Source organism: Accipiter gentilis, chromosome 30, assembly GCF_929443795.1.
Source record: "Accipiter gentilis chromosome 30, bAccGen1.1, whole genome shotgun sequence".
NCBI lineage: Eukaryota > Metazoa > Chordata > Aves > Accipitriformes > Accipitridae > Astur > Astur gentilis.
The window spans coordinates 16,318,836-16,345,191 of NC_064909.1; the positions used below are offsets into that span (position 1 = coordinate 16,318,836).

General features: G+C 45.8%; 1 protein-coding gene across 6 annotated transcripts in view; it reads right to left on the reverse strand.

The window, feature by feature from the left end:
- Positions 1-8,845: 8,845 nt before the first annotated feature.
- Positions 8,846-26,356, reverse strand: part of LCLAT1 (lysocardiolipin acyltransferase 1) — a 120,935-nt gene continuing 103,424 nt past the window's right edge. For all 6 annotated transcript variants that reach the window (XM_049834019.1, XM_049834018.1, XM_049834020.1 and 3 more), the window contains one exon: positions 8,846-13,077. In XM_049834019.1, the coding sequence (XP_049689976.1) occupies positions 12,569-13,077 (509 nt within the window). In that variant the 3' untranslated portion in view covers positions 8,846-12,568. The remainder of the gene's footprint in view (positions 13,078-26,356) is intronic.

The window sequence follows — 26,356 nt, forward strand, 5'->3', positions numbered from 1 at the left end:
GGAGGTAACCTCCACCCTGACATTCATGGAGAGCTGTTCTTCAAAAACACACAAAAATAGCAATGAGAAAGCACTTTCTGGCCAAGCTTTTCCAAACCATAACAAAGCTTGGGGTGCTCCGGGTGGGTCAGTGAGCCCCTGGGATTACATTTGTTGAATCGGTACCAGTGGTCTGCGAACCCCACCGAGAGGGACATCAACCTTGGCTCTGATGGGTCACCAACAACGCCTCCGTGCAATTTACCCCTCTATAGTTTTATATTTTTCAAGTGCAGGGCGGGTCTTACAGCCGCACGTGTCCACTCGGGCCACATTTAGCACGGTGGCCTGGCCCTTGCGTGGGGCAGGCTGCCAAACCGCGTGAAGCCAAGGACCAAAGACATTAACTGGGGATGTGACAGGGATTCACAGCCACCGAGGAGATCGCCAGCCTCACGGGACAGGCTGCGTAGCCAGGCTCTGCTCTCTGCCTCTGGTGGGCAGGTCCTCCATCAGGCATACAGGAAGGCAGAATTTGGTCCGGGGCACAGCGTTTAAGATCTTAGAAAGGTAAATGGCATGTACGGACACTGCGCCGACACAGCATAGGGCCCCTGGGGTAAGGACCGCTCTTTGCCTATACTGCTCTGGGTAAACCAGGGTACTGAGCTGTGCTCTTGGGCACTGCAGGCAAACAGATTTACTTATAATAATAGAAACCAAGAAAAGAGAGACTATCTCTTATTTCCTTCCATCTGTTCCAGTTTCCCCCCAAAAGCTCTCATTAACCATCCTTATTCATGCAAAACGAACTCAGAAACACCCCTCCAGCTGGCTGCTCTCCTTGATGTCTCCAGCCTGACACGGGGTGACCATGGGCCATCGCTGGTGTGCTGGAGCTGCCCCGCTCCACCGGCAGCTGAAGGAGCATGGAGCAGCTCTGCTGCTCCTGCAGACCGGTCATCGAGCATGACGGAGACAAGCCTTCCCCCTGGGTTTTTGGGGGGGTTCTTTCACCTGTGGGTGGGCAATGCCTGGCAGGAGCCCTCCTCAGGTCTCACCGTTTGCAGGAGAGTGATGAAGTCTCCTCCTGTTCCCTTAGCAGGAGGACGTGGCAGGATCTCTGAGCAAAAGGGAGAGCTGGATACATGTTGGCTTTCAGCTCTAAGGTGAACCAGACGTAGCCGTCCTTGTAACCTCTTCAGCAGCACCCCCATCACAAATCTGTCCTCAGGAGTCTCCTGCAAGCTGTCTTCTGCTTGGCGTGAGCAAGGCCCAGTTGGCTGCAGATGTTTGGGCAGCTAAGCACGACGACAGACACATATCCACAAAGCATTGAGGCAACCCCAAGCCGAGGAGGCGACACGAAGCACGTGTCTCACCAGCACCCATAGCAGAGCTCAGCACAGGTGGTGCAGACCAGCCTCCGCATTTGGTACCAGCCAAGGACCTCCCTGACCCCTGAACGAAATCAATCATTTTTAGTGGTACTACACCCTATAAAGGAGGATTCATCCCACTCGCGTTCAGGTTTCCCTCTTCCACGTAGCAGAAATGCCACCCGGGGGCTCTCCCAGTGCAGACCAGCATGGCACTGGGATGCAGCAGGCGCAGCCAGGCTGAAAGAGGATGAGGTCATGAAAGACCTGCTGCCTGCCAAGCCACTGGCTGCTGAGATCGCTTTGCCTCAGCACCACCAGGATGCCATCCCACACACCGGTGGTGGATTTCCCCATCCCGTGTGGAGCAATGGGGTGGTTCTCTCCAGCCCTACCCATCCAAAAAGAAGGATGGAAAGTTCTTGGTGCACTGGTAAGACCTGTGCAGGCTTAGATTGTCATCGCTTGCCTTCTGTATGGCTGATACCCTCACATGGGAGGTGAGAAACCAGCAGCCCTGGCCATCCCCAGCCTTTATGCTCCTTCCACGCAAGAGTCCTAAGTCATGAAGCTGAAACCCAGAGCAGGCAGGTGAGCCCAGCATGCAGGAGGGGGACCAGCGCCAGTCCAGAATTGCCAGGCTTAGAAGGAGAGCAGCCTCAAAAGGAGGTTGACTTTACAGTATGGTAGTTATGGCATGGATCGAGGGTCTTTCTCCTCCTTTAGGCACTGGTTCAACATCCAACACCACAGCAGAAGTTTGAAAGGAGGCTCAGTGTAGCTTGGATCCTGCCTTTTCAGAGGCGATGAGCGTCTGAGCATAGCATCACAATTCCAGCCAGAGCTGGAAAGGCACATCGGGGCCTCCTGACCGTGGCTCCCTGAGCAACTCAATGATGCCCTTCTGCAGCCGAGTTGTATTTTTAGGTCCTTCTCCCTGCTGATTCATTAGGGGAGCTAATGTTCCCCAAACTGCTGCGTGTCTGACCCTTGAGGTGTGTACGCCACGCACTCCTGACAAATATAGACCACTTCAATTGCATAACCTGTCTAATAAGCAGCGGCCGTCCTCCCTGCGGGCACGCGGGGGACCAGGAACCAAAACACCTCTGCCAAGGGTGTGAATGGATGCCTTGCTATTTATTTTATTTCCACTCTGTTCTATTTTTGATGACTTCCTGCTGTATCGACTTAATGAGTGACTCAGTGAGGTTCAGTGGCCCTGGAAGTACTCCAGGTTCAGCGCGACCTCTCTGCTTTGCCCACCAATGCCAGTGTGTGGGGTAAGGTCCTCCCTTCTAATCCTCTCCTCTGCTGGGGGAGATGCAGCAGGGTGGGATGGGACGGGAGGATTAGGATTTGGAGAGAACTAGCTAAAAGCTGGGTTCATTTCCCAACTAGATGTGTCAGAGCATTTGGCAGACTAGGGCTAACCGCAGGACTTTATACCTAGGGGTGCAATGGTATGTCACTGGAAAAGGCACCTGGTTTGGTTAATAGAGCAATAAAGGCACCTAACTGCATGCTGCGTCAATACAGAAGCCTTAAAAAGTCCATGTGCTTGATAATAAAGACATCTTGGTATCAAATAGCAAGACATCAGTGGAGTTGGGCTGTGATCTTCCAAAATGAACATCTGATAAGTTTAGGACCCAGATGTGACTGCAGTGGCTGAGTGGCAAAAGGCAGAGTAATCATTAAATAAAGCATTCAAAGTATAGCATGAAGCACAATATTAATAGACTTGACAAATGCAGGCATAAGTGGGGTTTTTGCACAGTGATTTTTAAGCCCTGGTCTCTGTTTCCTTGTGGCACTTGCAGCAAGAGCTCCATGGAAAAGACCCAGAGAAGCCCAGTCTGCCCCACCCGAGGAGGTTTCTCTTCTTGAGAAATGTTCAGGCGCCTGCTAATCATAAACCAATGCAAGTCTTTAGAAAGAGAAGTAGCTGTTTCCATCAAATGCACCCACCGCTCGCCATGGGTTTGGCATCGCTCAGCCAGGCTGGCTGCGAGCAGCATCATGATGGCAAAGAAAGAGAGCTGTTGAGACGGCTTGAGTGATATTTATGACAAGGACCGTTCTACCTGTATTTGTTGTTCTTGCTGTGCAAGCATCCAGCACGTCCTGTAATAACTTTAATAGCTTTTGTGCAATGGCTAGGAATGATGAAGCTAATTCAAGATTAGGTATTCAACCTCCCTGGTTTTATTCCTGTCTTTATCTAACAGTCAACAATCTGATCTCTTCCAACGTCCCTCGCTATCACATACAGGCTGGGGCAGGGCAGAGGGCTGATCCCAAAGTGGGGGCCTCTGCTCTAGCCTTCACAGCAGCAAATAGCTGTGCTTTTGCTCCCGGACAGACCCTCTCCTGATGTCCCACGGCCTGCCACCAGGCACCAGTCTGAGGAAAAGGGATAACTGTGACTGAACAGGCTCTCATGAGGCTGGAGCCGCTTTTCACCCACAATAAAGGTCTGTGACACAGCGTGGTGTGTCCCCCCGCAGCAGCGCATCCCCAGGAGATGTCCCCCGTCCTGCAGAACCACCTGGGAAGCCAGGAGGTGTGTGTGACGCCGCTGGTCGGTGGCAGACCCAACAGTAGAGCCCAAGGTCTTTGCCCCAAGGTCCGCAGTCCACCCGTGGGGCCACAGGTCTGGGGTCTGTCCCAGCTTGCAGCAGAGGACACCAAGCCCCACCGCTCCTTGTCTGCAGCCCTCTCCTCTACCTCCTGGCCTTAAACGTGCAGAAAGTCTGCTAAGGGCTTTCCTGCTGGAAGGAGTCAGCAGGAAGCAGCTAATGCAACCTCTCTTGCTCATCCACGGTACTCATGTCCAACAGATAATAAAACCACAGCTTCCTTTCTCATTAATCCCTAATTAGGCGCTCTCTCACTTACACAGCGCTTTCTGTCATTAGCAGTGGAAAGCTGAGAGCCTGCCTTTAACCTTCACACGTTGTGAGGAGGCAGACCCGAACACCTTGCTGTGATCTTGCATACAACATCTCCTTGTGCTCGCTCTCAGGGGCTCCTGGAAAAGACCCCCCCTTCCCCCAGCGAGGGTAGAAAAGCAAAACCTCTAGAGGAGAGCAGCACCTACACCAGTGCGGCTGGAGATGTCACGCACCCAGTAGACACTTGACGAGCGAGTGACCACAAGGTCAGGCTTGCCCTTGCACAGCTGCAAGAGCCCAAGTGATGGACCACAGAGGCCTGAGCCGGCTCTTGGAAACTCATCCCGGCGTAAGAATAGAGAAGGCAGCAGAGGTCATATGCTTTCCCCTGGCCTCCTGCCTCCGTCACTGCTCTTTGCCAGTGGCTGGGAAGGAAAGGGAAGCTCCATCAGCCCTCCTGTTGCAGAAGAAGCTTGCCAAGATCCCCCAGTGGGCTTTTAAGTTGCCGTATGGGAGAGTGGTCTGGCTGTGGCAGCGGGGGACTCAGAGCAAGCTCATCTACCTGTTGAGAGTGGGGCAGAGTAACCCACATCGAGCTCTGTGCAGCCAGACTACTCCTAGAGCTTCAGCATCTTAATTTAGAGCCAGGCTGGGCATGTGGCGTGTAGGCTGAGGCACCCCCTGCTCTGGGGGCACGCAGGCGTCCCTGCACGTGGTGCAGGAGCAGGAACAGAGAGAGGAGAGCAGAGATCACAGCTGAACATCAGCTCCCCTCCCACCTGTGTCAGACAAACCCACACTGAATTATTGGACAAATACTCTCAGGGTTGTGTGTGCTAGGCATATGCCAGCGACGGGAATGGGCAAGCAGCTGAGTTATCGTATCTGGAATAAAAGACCCAGTCCTTGCTGCTGCTGGCAATGTGACGTTTGCTGCCCATCATCCCAGCAGCTGCAGGTCAGCTGCATCTTGCGCTGTCCTGCCCGTGACAGTGGGACTCGCTCCCAGCCAAGACCTCGGAGACTGGGAATAACACCTGTCCCAGACGGACACGCAGCCTCAAACCCGTATGTGGGTGTTGGTGCTGGACACATCCTTGGCTTACAGTAAGCGGTGGCTGCACTGTCCCCACCCCTGGCCCCCATTACCCACAGCATCTTTGAGAAGACCACCAAGGTCACCCGAGGGCTGTCGGTCAGCAGGTCCATGCACAGCCACGCCATTCCCAAGTGCTCCTCTCCAGCTTCCCAGCTGGTGGCTGAAACACTAGGGTCCTGCAGGACAATGCTCCATGTCCCGTTGTCCTTGCGTTAGCCACAAGGATCTCGCATTGGTCATGCAGTAGCCCAGCAAGATGAACCAGCTGGCACGTGCCCACGCAGGAGACCAGCGGCGGGTGAGGAACAGGATCCGGCCCCGCTCCTTGTGGGTCTCGGAGCCTGTGGCGTCAAGCAGTCCTCAGCTCCTGCCTTGTGAGCCTGGCCAGCACAGCTTGATCCATGTGGGACAGTGGCCCCAGGATCACGTTCTCCTGCTTTAAGCAACTGAAGCATAGATGGTGTCCCAAAACCTTCTCTCCTCTTGGTCCTGGGAGGGAGAGAAGAGAAGGAAGGCACAGAGCCGGAAAGGAATCAAAAGTTTTGTCTGCTGCTGAAAGAGGTTGTTTTGAGCATTTCCTTTAAATGGCTGGTTCTGCTTCTCCAGGGATTGGTGTTAAGGTCTGCTAGAAGCAGCACGAGTTCAGCCCCTGATCTCCCCACGGCCAGGACCGTGCATGTTAGTCTGATCTAACCAGACCCTGAGTGCCGGGAGGGGACCCCCTCCCGCCTTCGCAGCAGAGGAAAGGTTTCCCCACCATGACCCTGAGGCCGATCCACTGGCTCTGATGATTTGTGCCCATCACAAAGCACTAAGAAAAGCCCCTGGGAAGTGGGGAACCTTTGCTTCATTAGCCATAAAAAGGGTACTTCTCAAGCGAAACGAGTTCAGAGCTGAGCTTCAGAGTGCTCTTTGAACAGCGCTGGGCAGGGAGTGCAAAGCTGTAGGGAGAAAACCTGTGGACCTACCAGCCTGAACAGCATCTCCACTCCAATCATTTCAGTGGATAACCTGGAAGGAAATCTAACTGCGACGGTGGGGAAGGGGACAATGAGGCAGCTCCTTCCCAGGGAGGTGGGGGAGCACTTGGCTGCCAGGCGATGCGGAGACTGCACCAGGCAGTGCTGCGTTACAAGCGATTTTTGCAAGCTCTCCTGGAAAGCCGGGCAGCTTCCCAGCCTGACGGTGGGAATCCTACTGACAGTGCGGGATTACTCTATCCTTAAAGAACTCGGGGTCTTGCACAGCTGCCGGGTCAAGAAACAGGAGGAGCCGTTTGCATGTTTTGAAACAGAGGACATCAAGTGAGAAACCTGAGCATGGAAAGAGAGGAGATATCACCCTGACTGGCTACAGGCACGCATGGGCAATGTCAGCATCAGTGGGCAGACTGTCAGGTAAGAACATAAAGAGGCTCTTCCCGGGGCAGTCCGTGGGTCCCGCTGTTAACCACCCCATGGAGAATGTTCTTTCTCTTTCTGCTTTCTCTAGAGATGTCTAAGTATAAAAGACTCTTAATGTAGACCTTTTCCTTCAGCCTTCAAAACACAATGACACGTCCCAACCGGCTGTACCCAGCACTGGCAGGAGCCAACACCTTCCCCAGCGCCCCTATCCCGTTATCCCTAACGTGTCCCTTCCCTTCGGGTTCAGTGTTAACATCTGTTCCTCTCGCTCACTAGACAACCAGCGGCTCGAGCAGCAGGGCAAGCCTTGAAGGCAGGCAAAGAAATAGTGCAGGGGGGTAGAGGGCAAAACCAGGCGGTGATGCTCGTGCCAGGCTACGGCTCTGCAGAAAGCAGTGCCTGGCATTGCCTCCCCCTCCTCCTGCAGCATCTCCTCCTGCTCTTGCACCCTGGAGCAGCTTATCCTCCTCTGCTGGGTGTCATCCTGTGGATGCAGAAGCAAGGGTAAAGCCTGAGCCCCTTTGGCTCTTCCCTTTGGTAAGGCTGAAGGTGCTTCTCTGCTCACTGGAGGCAAGGGTGAAGGGGCTCTCCCCTCTGACAAGCAAGATGGAGAGAGAAATTTAGGGAAGAGGGTGCTGACCACCAAAACCATTACAATCGCACCAGCGCCCACATGCCCACCTCTCTCATGCAGCCCAGCGTGAAGTATCTCAGAAGGAGCAAACACCCTTCTTCCGAGAGCAGCAACGCCTATCTGAGAAAACGCAGGCAGAGTTTTGCTCAAACTCCTCCTGCCAGTCTCCTGCATACCCTACCACCAGAGAAAAGAGTCACCCCACATGAAGAACTCCAGAAAAAGGGATGACAAAACCATATGGTGGCCAGACTGGAATGAAACAAAGATATCTGCTTAAAAATTCAGGGCCTATCTCCACTCCTGAGAAGGACGCTGGGACTTTTCAGAGGCCCCGCAAGGACAGAGGTGAGCTCTCTCTGCCTCTCATGTGTCTCAGCACAAACCCTCTCTAGGATGAGAGTCACTCAAGCATGTTATAAGCACAGACTGTGCTCCCTGCTCCCGGGAATAATTTCTAGTTGAGATAGCTTGCGGTCTGATTCAAAGTCCTCAGGAAATATGACAACCTTTTACTCATATTGAACTGCAAAGGAGGCGTTTGGGGCAGCTGGAGGGTGAAAGCTTTGGCCTCCATTACTATTATTTTCTGTAATGGCAGGTAGGACAGAGAAATCAATTTTTTCATTGCATATTTGAGCTCTGAGGAAACAAAGAGGAAGCGACAACCATCTTTTCAGAGAGACAAGCCGCTCGATACAGAGCATGGCTCATTTCAGCTTTTGGGGACTGATCTGAACGCTCTGAGCATAAGGAGACATTTCAAGTATCATCTCTAGCTGTACAAACTGCTACCAGGGTCTCCATTTCTGGTGGTCTTTCTGGCACATGCTACCTGCTGGAGACGCAGGTGTTTTGCTCGGGCTGCTGTGGGGTGTGGCAGTCCCAGCAAGGCTATTTCCCATTAGGTAACGAGGAACACAACAGCTCCTGAGAAACACAGCCCTTGCCCTTCCGCACCAGATTAGCATTCGGACAACAGAGAAATGAAGGAGCCCGTGCCCTGAAGTTCCATTAAGGACAGGTCCTCTAGGAACGTGAACTGTGCCATACATCATTTCTTGTGTCAGTCATTACGTGGGTGGTAACAGGACATAGCTAAAATGGAGGACTTACCTACGTATCACCACCCAATCTGCTCTTTTGAGCAACAGCTTATTCTTAAGCAATACTGGTTAAGCAGCAAAGCGAGGCTAAAACTGAGCTGTACCTCTCGCACGCTCAGAGGCTTCTGCATCCCTTTACATGAAGAGACTAGAAGGTAAGGTACAGCCAGCCGCCCCTTTCCAACCTCCCATGGAGAGCAGGGAGATGTACCACCCCAACAGCCACAAACCATGGGTCGAGCCGGACACCGGTCTGCCCAATGGACAGCCATATGACTGAAGACAAGGTTTGCTCCTTACAGGTGCATACAGAATATGTCGTGCAGTAAAAAGAAAACAGCAAAATTAAACACATGCAATGCTTCAGGTCTTTATTGTTGCTGTAGAGTAACTGGTACATGGTTAAAACATTCTAATATACTCAGTGAACTCTGAAAACTAAGGCTTTCTGTAGGTTTGTAGTATCCTGGTGTTTCCTTTCACACCGTGTACATATAAAATCAAGTTATAAAAACACGATCTTTTTTAAACACCACAGATTGATGCAATGCACAAAACTAGGAACTACATTTTGTATGATCAAGACAACACGTTACAGACCAGCTTCGGGCCTTGCAACTTTGAAGCCAAGAGAAAAATGTTTTGGTCTGACATCCTGCTACCTAGATGAGCTTGATGACAAACACAGATGGCAGGGCTTCAACCTTCTGTTCTGAGCAGAAAGAAAGAAACCCCTGATATTGATGAGGAAACATTTGATTGAGCAAACGAAAGCAATATCCTTAAAGCACATCATTAATCTCAAATAACATAAGCAAGACCTAGCAAGACCTGTAGGTCCCATAGACAGAGTATAGTCACTGCTCTGTCTACTGCGGCTGCTGGGACTACAAGAGAAGGTGAGCCATGGCAAATGTGCTAATGAGCGAGACGAGTCTCGGTGCCAATATGTGTTCCATGAAAGAGGGGGTGTGTGACTCCTGGAGTACTAGCACCTTTAACCTAACAGCACTGACAACATTTCAAAGTGATTTACCCAGCATAGAATCATAGAATCATTTTGGTTGGAAAAGACCTTTAAGATCAAGTCCAGCCGTAAACCTAAAACTGCCAAGTCCACCACTAAACCATGTCCTTAAGTGCCACCTCAGTGTACTCTGAATAGGGAAACAGGGTAAGAACAAAACAGTCTCAAACCCCCCTGTATATTAGAACCTTTTGAGTAAAATCTACATTTTGACCAAAGAGGAAAAAAAAGCATTCATAGAAAGATCTTCCCCCAGTTCCTTAACTACTTTTTTAAACAAAGAAGCTTCTATATCCACAAACCTTCTTTTTATTCAATTTTTTCTCCCATCTTGCATTTCTAATTGAGCTGGAAAATGATGCACATAATCTGAAAATTTACATCAGTCACAAAGCCAACACACCTCCCTGGGAGAGGAGGATTCTTCACTTACCACGTGCTGCCCTGCATCATGGAGCCAGGCACTGCAAACGTGACATTAGCAGCTGACAAGAAGATTATTCTTTCTCTTTGATCTGAATACATGAGAGAGAGGGATGAATTACAGATTTGCAGGATGTTTACCACATTACAGTAGGTTACGTGTTTGGCTCCAGCTGGGAGAAAACCCCTTGTAAGGGTCAATGATGGATTGCATTTGATTTCATTTTCAGAGCCCAACTCTAATCACACACAGACGTAAATCTTTCACCGCTCCATGACCAAGACTCACACTGATGTTTCTGATACATTTGATGACACCACAAAGCTCTCTGAACGACTGAGAAAAGCGTAGCTGGTGTTTACGTCACCAACATATATAACCTGTCCTCTGAAGTCATTCCTGAAGACTATGTTAAGGCTATTGGAGTAGGCTGGCCATGGTTACTCCTGGTATGAATGCACAGCCGTGGCTCAGGACAGACTAGAAGAAGCCTTTTAGGTCTCCTCTGCATTAACCATAAATGAGGTTTTTAGGTTTTCCCTTGCAGCGAGTTACCTGGATGTGCAGGGAACTGCACCAAAGCAGAGTATTAGGCGAACTAAAACCAGGCTATGTAGATGTAAGCTGCAACCATGCCTTTGATGTCACAGAATTAAGTTTTAAAAAGTCCTCATAGTGCAGAAAGGACCTCCTTCCACTTGTGACAATGAAACACCAGTTGTCAGTCGTCAGGTACTCAAATATAAATATGAAAAAATCATTAAGAAACATAACCCTAAATATAAACCTAGTTTTATTTATTTTTAAGAAAAAAGGGATTAAAAAAATCAGAGTAAAACAGATGGCTTCAAGTACTTTCCGCATAATAAACAATTAGTTATTATAAGCATAGATTAAAAAATACTTGTCACCTTGCAAGGGACAGTTGAATAGAGGCTGGTGATTAGTTCAAAAAATGGCCTTTGAATACAGACAGCATGTTTAGTGTTGTAATTTAGAAGACGACAGATGTGTCTACCATGCTGACCCAATACTTGAGATATTCAGCATAGGACAAGATACATTTTGCACTCTGTACTTTCACATTTCATGGCAATGCCACTCAACATATGGAGCCAGGCCATCTCGGTTTAGCTCAAACAAGCCTTCATGCACTAAACAACAAATATTTAGTAAGCCAGGAAGGTTTTGCAGCAATACAGTTGATAAAGTGGTCTAACATTTTTGAGGCTGAAAACCAAACCTAACATGAAGTGTCTCTTAGGAGCCGGCAATGTTCATGTCTTTTACTACGCGAACATGAACATTACTTCTATTATATACAACAAAGAATACACTTGAAAGTGCCTTGTGGGAGTTTAAGCCTTCATATTTTCTGAAAGTCATGAAAATAAGGGGAAGTGTTATAGTGGGAGCCCCAAAAAATCACGAAGGAGGTTGGAAAAGCAATGATGTCATCAGGCAATCAAAGAGATGCAAAGGGAAGATGTAGCTCAATTTCCCTGTGCTGTGATAAGTCCGAAGCCCATCTCTTGTACCCATAAGGAGACAACCATTGCATCAGATGCATTTCAACATGTCTGGCTGACACACACAGAACAAGCAGTCTTCCTGATTATGTAGATGGACACTTGAAATGCCTAAGGAAGCAATGTGAAAACCAAAATAAATGCTTTTTTTAAAAAAAAAAGATATCTTCCCTACTCTGAAAAATAAATAAAATGTTTTCAATCAAATAATGTCTACAAGGAGACCTTGTTGAAAAACATTTGCCAGCTACTCAGAGACACTTACTTTTGCCTCTATGAGGAAAAAACCCTAATAAAACAACAAAAAACCAGCTCCCCTATCCTGCAGCTCTGTATACTACAGTAGGAACAAGACTCTCACAACTAACAGGGAGACCAAATAACAGTAGGAAACAGTGAGAAATCAAAACTTAGCTGCATAGGTCTATTAAATAATCAGTTAAGACTTAAATGGAGGCAGAGCCAGCACTGTTTTCTGTACTACAGCACAAGACTGCAATGCTTAGAAATCCTTCTGAGTGACCAAGCCAGAATGGTTGAATAGTGGTAGGTTCAGCAGTGCTTGGAAAAGCTTACAGGAAAATATTATTTTAAAATAAGTTTGAACATTTGAAATAGAAAAAAGAAACAGAACAACTTCTTCTCCAACTTCCACCTACCATCAAAACATTGTTAAACTTACCAGCTTTCCAAATCTGGTGCTTACTTTACAACAATGTGATTATACAGAAATCATACATCTGTCTCTTAGCTGGACAGTTTGGGTTTCTACATGAAAGTTCAGTGCATGTCACATTTATTAACGTCCTTATGATTGTTCAATAATCCAGCAATTTGTTTCTTAATTACAGCAGAATGCAGTTGCTAGCTGCTTGCAAGAGCAATGTTGAAATTACATTCAGAGATAAAAACTACCATTTTCACGTATACCAATAACTAACATTTTTCTTTCTCTTCACAGAATCAAGTGCAAATGTCTAACAATGGCGATAGTAAAAGACAATTCTCATGCAAAAATTCTTCCCTGTGCATAAAATTTGCAGGACGTCTCAAAACCACCTATTTTTACGTCTTTCTCTACCCCAGAACTAATTGTTTTTTATTTTTGTGTTGTGCAATTTCTGCTGCTTTCTAAAATATTGATGACAAGCGAGTTCAATTAGCTCCAGGCCACCAAATATCTTTTGCTGCACAACAAAAAAGATGATCATGGCTGCAAAATACCATCGTGCAAAGCTGTACAGGTACAGCAGCACAAGCATACCCAGTGGGAACACCGTCCAATACAGGAGCGAGATGCACTTAACCATGAGGACCCTGAGCTCAGATTTACACGGTGGAATAATGCTTTGCCCTGTTGCATTGAAGCATTTTCCATCTTCATAGAAGTGTCGGAGTCTCTCCTCTTTCTCTTCCCAACGCTTCCGGCACCAAAGCTGCAGCTCCTCCTTAGAAGAGGGCACTGTCTCTATGGGATATCTCTGGACGTGGAAGTGGATCTCCTTTGGGAAGTTTCCATTCAAAAGGTGCTTCTCTGTCTGAGGAATGTTTTGGGGGTATGCCACAGTTATGTCATGGATAGCATCGAGATTGTCACCTAGAAGAAAGGTTTGGCAGAAAAAAGATCAATACAGATCATGCAATGGTCAGAACACTAATTCACTTCAAGGTGTGATTGAAAACTGTCCAAATTGTGGCAGAAATCCCAAAGATACTATGGGATAGCTATGCAGAGTAAGTTTTATCTGCGACAATCATTAAAGGCTGAAAGGTCAAACTTCTCCCAATCATTATCTGTTCTGAATCTGAGCAAAAAACTTTGGGAACAAAATTATACACAGTACAAAGTAACGTAGAATTACAACAGTGAGTAAGAGGATAAAGTCAAATTTAAAAAAGAGAAGATGCACATTTGGTCTTGAATAATCTTCAGTTATTCATACCTGTGCTGCAAGCCAAAATTGCTTTTAACTAACTAAATACACCCTTGTGTATGTTCCTGTGAACACTGAAAAAGAGTCAGTTTGATCTGGAGCAAGCAGCATACACAATCCTAATTCACTGAAGATTGAGAAGACACATATGAAACATACACCAGCTAAATACCAGGAGCTCATTAAATCGCTGGTATCTCACAAAGGATAAGTAGTATCTCTGTAGCTCAGCCAGCTTTCCAGAGCACTCCAGTTAACACAATTTCTTTAAATCTGACCAGCCAGTACTGTAAGGAGGTGAGCTGCTGCTGACTGCATTCCAGAGCTGGTAAAGACAAAGTACAGCATAAATGGTAGGAAGCCTAGCTTTAAGTGAACCCCGTACGGTTAGCTATTTGGGTAAAGTGAGTATAGTTAGCCACTTAAAAAACAATTGCAGATTAGAAATTCAAGGGAATATTGATGAAAACCCTCTCTACTTTTCATTACCATGCTTGATCGAGCCAACGCTCTTGACAGGATATCGGTATTGCCAAAGTGGGGTTTGCTAGCGCATCTTTGTACTAAATGTTTTTGCACTTTTTAAATACCCTCTTTATACCCCAGCCTCTGACCAGACATTCTTTTTAGATTTCATAAAGTAAATTCTGCTAGTGTAAAACTGATCTAAAAATAGGCACATGGTGAACTGGATGTTGCATAACTTAAGTTCTGCCAGCAGTGATTTATCCCACTGTTTTTATTTGGCTGGCTGGCTGGGGGCAAAATAGAATTGGAGACTAAAAGCTGTCTCCAGTTGCAGCAATTGAAGACTTTTGCTCTCACAGATGATGTCACTTCTTGCAAAGATGATCAAAACCTACTCTTTAGCCCCGCTCCCTCCTTTCATTTGCTCCCCTTCCCTGGCATTTTTGGCTTTCCGTTACAGCCCTAAAAATGACAAGGACAGAATAGAAAGTTACTTTAAAAGGCTACGTTCAAAAGGATGTATCTAAAGCGCAACTCCAAATATCACAAGAGGGAGAAAAACCCTATTCAGCCTTTGAAGAGTATTTTATAACTGTGCTGTCTTGGAACGATCTCTCTTGGACAGTTTTGTGGCAGGTTACTTGCATTTTTAAAGAGCTATATATGGCTCCTAGGAGGAGCAAAACTCAATACTCCAGCTTTTGTCTAGCTAAGGGATCACATCCTATCTAAGCAGAGAATCACTGTATTCTGCACAGGTAAAACCTTACAGATCACGTTCCAGGAGCTGCCAAAATTGATTGTGTCTCAGAAACCCAGCCCTTACAAAGGGAAATGATGGCCAGCCTGCTGCACCTTAGCACAAAGCATTTTGAGAGCAGCTTGCATTTTTCCTCCCACTACTCCAAATATTTCTGCCATCAGAAAGAATTACAGTCAGCCTACAGGACAGACATCCCCTAGTTCCCAGCCTAGCCAGGGGAAGGGCTGCTACATATGCCTCTAAGAGAGATCCATCTCTTAAAATCTGTCTTCCTCCTGATCCTCCATAGCTCACCAGGTCCTAGTGGCACATAAAACCTACAGGCTTTACCTCAAGAGGGAGGCCAGAAAAGTTCAGCCTTCCTGAGGTTCTTGTGTGGAACAAGCTTTCTATGTAAAGAGTTTGGGGCTACATGAGTTTCTCACCCACCCTGCAGTCATTTGTGTCTTTACAGCTAAACAGTTAGTCTGCCATTACATGCAAATGTTCTCGAAAAATCAAGGCTTTACACATAAGCATCACTGGCATACAGACCACCGGCGATAAATCATCAGATTTGCTTAAGACACAGATTTTCTGACTCTGTGCAAGTGGGACTGACAGGACCGGGCAGGACTCCCTGCACGCACACAGCTGGTCTGATCTCTTCAGCATGCAGACAGATTTCTGCCCACAAATTCCTGTTCAGAAACAGGGAAGCCTCTACTCCTTACCCATGGATTGGTAGCACCCCCAGACAGAGAACTTCCAGCAGGGCTTCATGCCAGACTGTAGAAGGTCTACACTACATTACAGCTTCTAAATTAGTTACTCAGAACAAAGCTCAAAGAGCTGCATAGAGGAGGGTGCACATATTACTCTTTCTGCATTACAAACAGGGACACCAAGGCAAAGGATGATTACGTGTCCTGCTCAGTGTGTCCACCTTGAACCAGCATCTCCTAATTCCCAGCTGCAAGCTTCACCTATTAAAGTATATTTTAAACAAGAAGAAGTGAAACTTCAAAGGTAGATTTAGCATATCTGAAAGCACAGAAACATCAGAAAGAGAGAAGACCAGAATACCAGGTTTCACATGCAAGAGGATTAGAGCCTTTCTCCACAGTCCCCTTGTTTGGGTCATACATATTTAAAAACTCCACACAAATGGCAGCCCAAAGCTTTCGTTCCCTGGCAAGGCAAGTATGTGGAAAAGACCAGCTCCCATCAGTTTTCTACAGCTCTTGAAAGAAGCACACCCTGCTAGTATTACATGCAGTAAAGTGGATCCACACTGCACACTTGAACAAAAAGGTTCTGCATATTCTCTGCTGATTTATCAATGACAGCTTTTAATACGGACAGGGTCAATGCATCACTGCCAGACATGCTACAAGCAAATCTGCTAAAAAGAAGAAAAGTTACTGCAGCAGATAAAGGTAGACCATTCATGAGCAGGGACAAAATTCCCTTAGGCTAGGTTTAATCAGGCAGTTTTGAACCTGCATCCTTGGCTAGAGCATCTTTATTGCCTCTGTTCCCCTCTGAAGTTAAGCTCATTCTCTCTGCAGTCTGGAGATACCCAACGTTAGCACATGTTTCAGATCAAAAGCAAGGTGCCAGTCAACCAGCAAATGAAAGTGTTCCTAAGTGAAGATGCAGGGCAGTCACTGATTTTAAAGATCTTTATCCACCTGAACTTACAGATCTGCTGAAAAAAACTGCTTCTGCACATTTTAGAAGAAATTGCACTAAGGGAAGCCACATCATTCTACTTCTCTAATGGGTCAAAAACAAAGTAGGCAAGCATATTTGTTCATAGTTCAGAGAAGCTGTTGGTGGACAAACCACTTTTTGCAATGCTTTTAGTGACATCCGAGGGATCTTCTTTATCCTGCATGTATCCACATCCCATTGGGAGAAGGAATGAAGGACAGAGAAAAATCATATAAAATTTGCTGGTTTGCATCTGAACTCTAGTTAAGCTAAGAAACTGCCATTAAGGCTAAAATGTCAGGCAGGTAGCCCAGGACTCTCTTCAGGACAAAGAGACACCAGTTTCAGTAGCTTTACAGTCTCGTGACTTTCTTCCTGCAGTAGTAGAACTATATATCCTTCATACCCGTGAGCAATATTCTGTCCTATGCTTTACAAAAGCACCTCAGAAAAGGAAAGCTTACTACAGTGCTCAGGAGCAAAGATAAAGTTTATTTGCAATTGTTGTTAAGAGGCTATAAACTGCATAACATGCAGATGATGATTAATCCATGTGGCGGTCTCCATTTCGGGATGACAAAATGCCTCAAAAGCACTATTCTTTTTCTTTTTAAACTTTCTGCGCTCCAATCAAAGTTGTTTATATTTCAGGCTCTGTTGATACACGACATTACTTCAAGCGATTACAATGCACAGCTGGTTGCTTTGGGCATTGTGCTCAGAGGTGGCAGAGGAAGAACTTGCCAGGCTCATGACCAAAATAACAATATTAGAGAAAGATGCCTTCTTTTAAAAAACATTTCAAAGGAAAAACGAGGACATTTTCTTTCACTATACCAGCTGTTCCATCAGAATTTTTATTCTACTTTAGCAGTTGCGGCGTCAGGTAGCCCAGTAGAGGTGAGGTTGCTGCAACAACCTGCCCCAGCTAGGAGCAAGTCTGAGCACGTATTCCCAATCCACACACACGCACACACACAAATACACGTGTGCAATGCACAGGCACAGACAGTCACGGATCAACATGGACAGAAAACACAGCACTCAAGCAAATAAAACGGCTTCAGCATGTTCCCCGCTCCGGTTGATCAGGATAAAGGTCTGTCAGTGGGAATTATATACATATATACAGGCTACGCATCCCTCCAGCAACTGGCCCAGTGTCCTTGGTCCTCCCAGGTGCTGGCACCTGGACACACGAGCCCCTGGGGCCACAGCCCCTCTCCAGTGGCTCGTACAGACCCCTTGCACGGACACACACGCACTGTCAATCCCTTCATAGACACTCAGGGCCACCCAGTAGCTGGTCTTCAGATCCTCTCTTCTCCAGCTGCCTTGTGCAGAGACAGACAAACATACAAACTGGTCTCGGTTGAGCCCAGACCCCACAGTTTCCTCAGCTGCTGGCTTGGACCTTGCAGTCCCTCCAGTAGCCAAACTGTGACCATCTGACCTCTCCAGTATCTGACCAAGACTTATGGCCACTTCGATACTTGGCTCCCAAGCCTCTCACCCTACTCGTCTGCTAGTCCTGCTAGATAGTCACTAGCGATCACACGCTGACATATGCACCCACACGACAGACATGGACCCTGGGCCCTCCAGTTGCTGGCACTTGGACCTCCACACGCATACCCACAGAGTCCCCTCACCCAGGAAAAATTAGAAATGGGGTTTAATGAGAAGATGGGACAGACTGGGCTGATCAGGCGCAAGGCAAGTGTACTGATACACGACATGGGACCAGCCCCTTTTACCCCTTAATTCCTCTATTTTCCCAAACTTGTTCCTCCCAAACCACCTTGAACCATCCCTCTCCCTGCTTTTGGTTCCTCCCCTAAATATCCGTAATAAATCTTGTACAATCCCCAAATGCTCCTCTTGGGCATCCTGTAATGAGTCTCAGAGCCCTGCAAGCAGTAACGCCCCTCAGTCTGTAAGGTGATGGACAGGAGCCTCTCCCGTTGACTCACTGTGATGGGTGTCATGCCTGGCCCACGGGCTAATGGCTCTCCTGTGACAGCCCTTAGAGGAGCAAGGGTAAGGGCTCTGTTTCTCCATCTGGGTTTTGGGGTTTTCCCTGTCTGCCCTTGTGCCTCTGTGCTCCTTTGCATGTGTGCAGACAAACCTTTTATCTCAACACCTACTATAAAACCTTACAACCAAGACTGTCTTATTAGGTTCAAAGTAAAGATGTCACAGGTAAACTGAAAGTTACTTTTAATTGTGTGTGTTCAGTAGTACCATGTCAGCACAGTACTTTAATTCTAGGGGGAAAAAACCCAGCCTGAATGTAAAAGGCAGGATTAAACTATTTTCAGCTTCTTTCAAACACATTTGCAAAGAGAGTATTGCAAGGCAGCGGCAATTGGTGAAAACTGCCAGAAGTGATGCTCAGCTCCACAGCACAGTCCCAAATAAGTGGGCTGGTTGGATGGACCCATCCCCTCTGCTACAAGCATCGCTTGGGAGCTCATGCACTGCTCGTTCCTCAGTTATGATTCATATCAACGACAAGGGCACTTTCTTGCCCGTACCCAGGACTGGGCAATGCTGAGCAAGCTCACCGTGAGACAAAAGGATCTATAGAAGCAGTGACTTGAGGGCCAAAATGATGATTCAGAACAGAAGCTCTTAAAGCCAAAATGACCATCAGTGAGCCAAAAATGATGAGGGGCCCCAGGCAAATCCATGCAATGAACTGCTCAGACTCTTCAGCAGCCTGGAAAGAGAACAGGCAGCTGAGTCTCCTTACCATCAACAGTGGTGGCTATTACCCATTACCATCCCTAGCAATGATCTCAGCAGCCACAATTTGTCCTACTTTAGTTATCATTGACATTACTTTAAATCATACAAGGATTATAGAGTCTCTTCCCCTGCATTGATCCAGCAGAGAAGATGCTATTCTTAACCACAGTACATCACAGAACAGCACGCCGATGAGTTGCTGAGCCAGAACGGGAGACGTATACTGAGATGCTCTCACAACAAAATATTCATGGTCACTGTAAAATAAGCTGTTCTGTGAAAATCGGGACCAATAAGTGAGGCCCTTGCCCATTCCACCTCCCAGCACAACTGCTTCCTCCTGCAAAGCAGCATACCTGTCCCTTCACCACACAGCTCTAGATGCTTCATACATTTCCATGCTTCCACAGAACGCTGGCTGTAGCTTTCTCACCCACCCTTTAATATCCTTCAACCCTATATACATTTCCTTAGGAAACCCAACAGAAGGAGGCTTGGCATTTCTGTAAATAAACTGATCAGCAACATAATCAAAACAAAGATGGAAACAAGTAAAACAAAAATAGTTATGTTTCCCAATATCTGAGTATTGTACGTTAGGTTTGAAACAAAGATACATTTTTGGACATTAAAACAAAAGCCATCTAAAACTGCTTACTGAGAAATATTACTGCCTTGGCTCCTGAGATTCAAGTCATTTTTCTTTGAGAACACAGTATCAGGAGGGAGCAGCTTCAAGGATTTACAGCCCCTCCTGGGAAGTATCATCCTCGTGAAGATTTAAAACTTCAGGCAGCCCTCTTTAAAGCAGCGGTGTCAGCCAGGGTTAATCTAAATCACTTTCAACTCAGTAGTTATTGGAAATCTTTTTTGGGTAAGTGTAGCAATCAAATAAGCAAACAAAAAAGACAGAATGATAATGCTGGCCTTGATTAACAGAGAAGAGTGATGCTGCATACCAATTCTTTCTGTAGCTATCCCATTTTCCACCTGTTGTGATAGAAGGAGAGAGGAAGACCTTCCATCTGCTGACACGAAGGAGTTAAGAAAACTGCACCTCCTGTCCTTAAGGGTGGGAGCCTGGGGAAGGGACAGCCCTGGCTGCTTTCTGCTCCCCAGAAGGAAGGAAACGTGCTCCGGGTGCTGCATACAGCAGTAGAGAGGACTCCTGGCATCCCCTACCAGGTACCTCCAGCCCGGCTGGTACAAAGATCAAGAGATATAAAGACATCCTCATTGCTATCAGCAATCATTACATGTGCTTAATTGTTTTGTTAAATATATTTAAATCACACAGCTTTGCAGCCTGATGCCACATCTCATTAAGGTATAAAACAATACCACTAACTGAATTTGTTGGGGGGGTAGGGAGGCAGGAATCTGCTTTGACTTTGAAATCTCTGTAAATACCTCATTTAATTATTTTAAGATCAGACAGGAATGTTGTCATCGCCTAATCTGATCTTCTGAATAACACAGGCCACAGGAGCTTATGCAGAATGCTTTTGGTTTTGCCATGGGATGTTCTAAGACAGACATCCCGCATTGCCTTAAAGCTTTTAACATGAGATAGGCAATTCCTCTAATTAATCAGAGGGGCATGTGTGTCCGTGTACACATTATTTCTATACTTTAGTTCCTGACCATACAGGTCGGCTAAATTAAAGGGCTGTCTATGCTCATATATGTAAGTCTCGGTCTGATCTGCCAACCTCATAAGTTGCTCCTGAACAAACTAAACCTACTGAGCTTCCAAAATCTCAATATGAAGTGTGTTTTTAAAAGCTCAAATCCCTCTTGTAGCTCTCTGAATCTCTTCTAACATTTCAACATACTTTTCAAAGCTTGGGTACTGGAACCAGGTAGAGTTTTCCAAAATGGCCTTATTAAGTCCATACGCAGATATCTAGTATCAACATTCCTACTTGTTTTTTGGTTTTATGCCTCCAAAGACTACATCCTTTCTTGTAGCTACAGCACTGCTGTTAGCTGCTATTTAGCCCTGCTTATTAAGCATTACAGAGCCATTTGCCACATCCTGGAGGGCAATGGAGCCAGCAAGCTACAGTGAGCATGCCACAGAAACACTTGGGTAGGATTCGAAGCGACGTACAACAGGGCTGAGATGCAAACCCCACCGTTCTGCAATGCAAAGCTTGCTGAGCCTCCACGGCTGAACAGGGCAGCCTCCTCCCACAGAGACAAGACAACGCGGAAACGGTAAGGGGAGCTGGAAGGTAGCGCTCCCCAGTTTCTGGGGAATTTCTTCCAGGTGAGGATAATACAGCCTGGCACACCGTCCATGAAAGGTGTAAATCCCCAGTTAAGTCAGGGCACAAAAACAAGCTATGGGTGAGTTTTTCCACTCTCACCTGTGACAGAGCCTGAGATTCTCTTGCCCCAGGCTGGTGTCTGCTAATCAGCTACACATTTGTTGCTTTAACATGCCTCTCCCCTCACCCTCTGCATAAGCCAAAAAATAAGGAGCACTGCAGTTAAGCAAACAATAATTTACCCAAATTCCACCCCCGCTTTTTTTTTTTTTTTTTTTTAATCAGCATCACTACACTGAACTTGTAATGCCAATCTAGTCGACTTAAATGCTTCTTACAGATTGAGCAATTCTGTGCAGGACTATAAACCAATGTTACTACAGCAGCAGGAGCAGATCTCCCCTCTTTTCTATGTGAATGTGAGGGATGCTCTTTTCGTCAGCAGACACACCTGCCAGCTCTCTTCCTCCTCTCCAAACCAAATCAGAGCTAATACACGAAGGAAGACACAGTGTAGTTCAGTTATGGTATGAGAAGTCACTACTGTGGGAAAGCTAAGAGCATATCAAGAAGTATATTATCCTGGTCTGCAAGTTAAGATATATCAAGTCCTAAACTGGTTCTTAGTTTGTGGATTAAACTGTACAAAAATACTTAGACACATGTTGAGCCGAAGCAAAATATAGAAGATTTAGCTCATAATTACTGCAGGCATTGTTAGCACAGCTATGCTTTATGGGATAAATACAAATATGGGCTGTGGTGCTAGATTTCATGCGTTTCAGAGCAGCTTACAACCTCCATTACGGTTTTACGGATACAACTCTACTTTGCCACCCCCGCAGACGTGGGCCCTCTGACCCCGCTGCTATCAAAGCCACAGCCAGCTCGTCTGGAACACCGCACGTGGCTCCTGGGTACCGCCGTCAACACAAACCGACAAATGACTTCAGGAACCGAGTTTGCCCATTTAAAAGAGATATCTCTGAGCAGATGCGGGAAGGGTGCACAGGAGAGACAGGGGACCCAGCTATCGCGATGGGGAACGTGCCGACCCAGCGGCTCTATCCCCCAGACTGCCCGGGGGGCTGTCGCCCTTTCATCTTCCTTCCCCAGCTCTGAAGGGTTATTTAACGAATTGCAAAGTAAAAGCTGTTTGAGCTATAAATAAAATACAAAATATGTGGAGAGGAGGGAGAGGAGGGATAAAAGGCTTGGAATAACAAGTTATTTTCAGTCACTAGGGATGACCAGGCATAACTGACTCACCACTCTTTACTCTATCATTCCCAAACTATATTTATAAAATCCATACGACCAAAATGCCATGTTTATTCCCTCGCCTGCATATCTGCTCTCTCCCGGCCTCTCGTACTACAAATCTGCTCTACATACACATATGGAATTTGATTTTCATAGGTATGTTACATGTTAGGAAGGAGAAAACATGTTGTTTCCAGGCTTATAGTACACCACTACTTTTTCATATAGAAAAATGATATTTCATATAACAGACAGACACTGACGCACTGGTATGCGACTCTCCAATTCCACTAAGCTCTAACATGAATTTCCTGGCAAACAGCCAACAAACTCAGATGAGATTCACAATTATGCTTGAAATGAAGATAATTTACTATACTGCAGTGAAATCCTTTTAAAAAGCATCACATGTACCCTATCTTGTCATGATAAGATGTCTTGCTAGACAGGCAAATGTACATAAATTAGGAAATAGCTGATTTATTTTTATTTTTAAAATAAAAACTAGTCATCCAAGTATTTCTGGAAAGCTAAGTATCATGACAATTAAGCAAAAACAAGACATCAAATACCCTTAAAATAAATCACACACACACAGAGAGCTTATTCTTATCTTTAATATAACAGACTATCCACCTAATTCCTCTGTTACTTGTTGGGCATTTGAAATCACTCGGAATCTGAGGAAGAAGTAATCCACCCCTCTACATTTGTTTGCTCTCTGCCTGGATGAACAATCTCTTTCCAACGCAGATGGAATTACATCGAGCTCTAAAGCAGAAAACACATCCCTATTCGAGGTAATCCAGTTCTGCCAGAATTCAGCTGTTGCATCTGCAATTTCCACTGTCATTTCTGACTGGCCTCACTGAGTTAACAGTAAAGCAAAACACTGTGGAACAGTTTACATGCACAACTGCCATACCCGTAATGCTCAACATCACAGGATGTTACTGCTAGGCGAACAACGCAGGTGGCTTAAAATCTGGAATTTTTGCAAAAATGCTAGAGTTTTAGAGATGTAAGGAGCAGCAGTATGTATGAACTGCCATGTTGTAGCACAAAAGCATATGTTAGCTTTCAGCATCTCAATTAAAATACAAGCATTCAAGATGTTACCCTTCCCAATCCCCCTGTTCATTCCATTAGATGTTACTTATGTCCTCCTAACTCTTCCACAACCATTGCTTATACTCTTTTCAAATACATCTATCTTTTTTTTCCAATAGTTCTAGGATTTGCCAGGATGTAGGGTAGGAATCTTCTCATCATTTTCTCATCGTTTTTAATAATTTTCAAATTGTCTGGATAGAGGAACATTAGACCCCAGCTGATCTGCAGACTGATTGTGCAACTTATTTTGAGTCTTGTCTTTTATGAAGTCACTACAAAGCTAGTGTAAGACACTGTGAGGAGTAGACAAAAATAATTCACCACAGATATTCAGAAGGAAGCAGTCGTGGCAATTTTCGCTCAGTAATCAACAGATCAAAGTGCATCCTATCTCCGCAGAAATGCCATGGACTTTTCACTTTCCATCAGCCCTTAGTTCATGCCAATGGAAAGAAGGTGCTACGAATAGCGTAACACCACCCAACGCAGTATTGCAACAGTAGCAATAAGTAAATAAACAATGGCTAGTAAAGAGATTTTATTCTTGGTTTCTTGTACATTACAGCCACATTCTTTTCTATAATTCAGACATCACGTTCAGCTTCCTTTCCTCACCTTACTCTATTTTTCTTCCTTTTTTTAATGGCTACAAATGAGTAACCTTATGTTAATTCAGTGCACTTTACTGTCTATTCTTATCACTACCCAATGTCAACCGCTAGGGAGTACTCTTTAGCTGCTTAGTGACCTGACACTGTTTTACAACCCTGCCCTCTTCGACCTGTCCCAGGCATCACTCATGGTTAGTGCAGCCTTCAGCAGCCCGAGGAAGAGCAGTCTGGAATTAGGGGTCAACTTGGATTCCTCACAATATGAAAGATGGGCTAGATGATATACTCAGTACCATTGTATTTGGGATACATGAGAAGAAACTGAAAATACACTCAAACTTCTGAGAGATTCGTTATTACAAATACGGCCCATACCAAAACCAAAACACTAGATGAAAATGTACCCTGCGCCAAAAATAGAGTATGAACTAGATGTTGAAAAAACACCTGCTAGCAGCCACCTCAAATATTTGGATGGAGCGCTTCCGCAGACGTCCTGAGCCGATCTCTCACATTTCATGTCTTGCCGATTTGTGCTATTGCCATTCTTGGTCACAGTGGTTTGTTTTCATTTCTGTGTACAAAGCAAGAGGAATGCAGAACAGCACCAGCGGCCTGACAAGAAGGCAGAATTTCAGCACACAGAAAATTTTGAGGCTTATAACTTCTCTCTGATGGACATAAACACTAAAGCCACATCATGCTTTTGCTCCACCTTGTTTTAAACCCAGGACAAAGATTTTGCTCGGAAAAGATTTCATGGTCTGCCATTAGAAGAACTTCTGTCAGGAACATCTGTTTTATTCTCTGAATTTGCAGCTGAGGCATATTTACATAGAAACGAGCTCATCTATACATCTCACCAAGTGAAATCAGTTTGGGGCAGCAAAGCACTCGGGTTTCAATTAAGCAGCAAAGCCCTAGTCGTCAAATAGTCAACAAAACAGCCTCTAACATACTTTAATCTCCTGTTCTTTACTGTAACCGTCTAGCTGTAACTTAACCCTTTGATATTCAACTCTAATACTACTAATTCAATTTCCATGGTTTTTTTCCTGTGCTGACCAACCACACAAACTATAGAGCCCCTTGATACAAGAGCATACAGCACTGTGCATAACAGGCATTTAGACCCATGACCGCCTGCACTGAGATATGAACTTATTGTTCCCAATCCCCTGGTGCTAAAACAGTTTCCACCAGACCATGATACACACAAGTGGACAAATCTTATTAAATTTAATCAGCCCAGTACTTGGGGGAGCCATCTTAATCAGAAAGGGATTTAATGAAAAGCCTCAAGTCCAATGAATGCTCTTTAATTATGGCTGGCTAATATTTATCCACAAAGAGGAATTTGTTTCAGGATTAGTCTGAGACCTAGAAGAAGCCAAAGACATCAATTTAATAATGGAATGCCTAATTAAAGTATAATGGAAACCTAATTGTGATATACTGCTTTGTAGCGCACATGATTTATTTAGAACAATTGCTTTTCACTGGTCTCATTAGGGAAAGTTAAACAAAACACAATAGTAAAAAAGAAGAGGGAAAAACAGACACACTGGAACTTCCAAGATGATTATAATCAGCTGATGAAAGACAGTGACATATTTGTCAGATAAAGTACTGCCATCCCTCCACAGGCTGTGGTTAAAATTTCTAAAAAGGATAATGATTATATAGTTCCTTTCTTCCCTAATGACATGGGATCAGACCCAAACCCTACTGCAGCTACTTGGTGGAGCTCCTCTGGTGGAAAGGAGCCATAAAGTTGAAGGGTTTGACGGCCTTTGGATCCTCCTCACGCAGAGAAACCTCACGTAACACATGCACCCTCCCAGTCACTATGGAAGAAGAGCAGACAGGGAGAGCAACCAGCACAAACCCCTCCAGCCCTTCCTTCCTACCTGAAGCCTGCGAGTACGACTGATTGATTGCTCTTCACCAGGATGCACTTCTTTAAGAAGGTATGGCCCTACAGGTAGCCATAACTGAGTGTCTC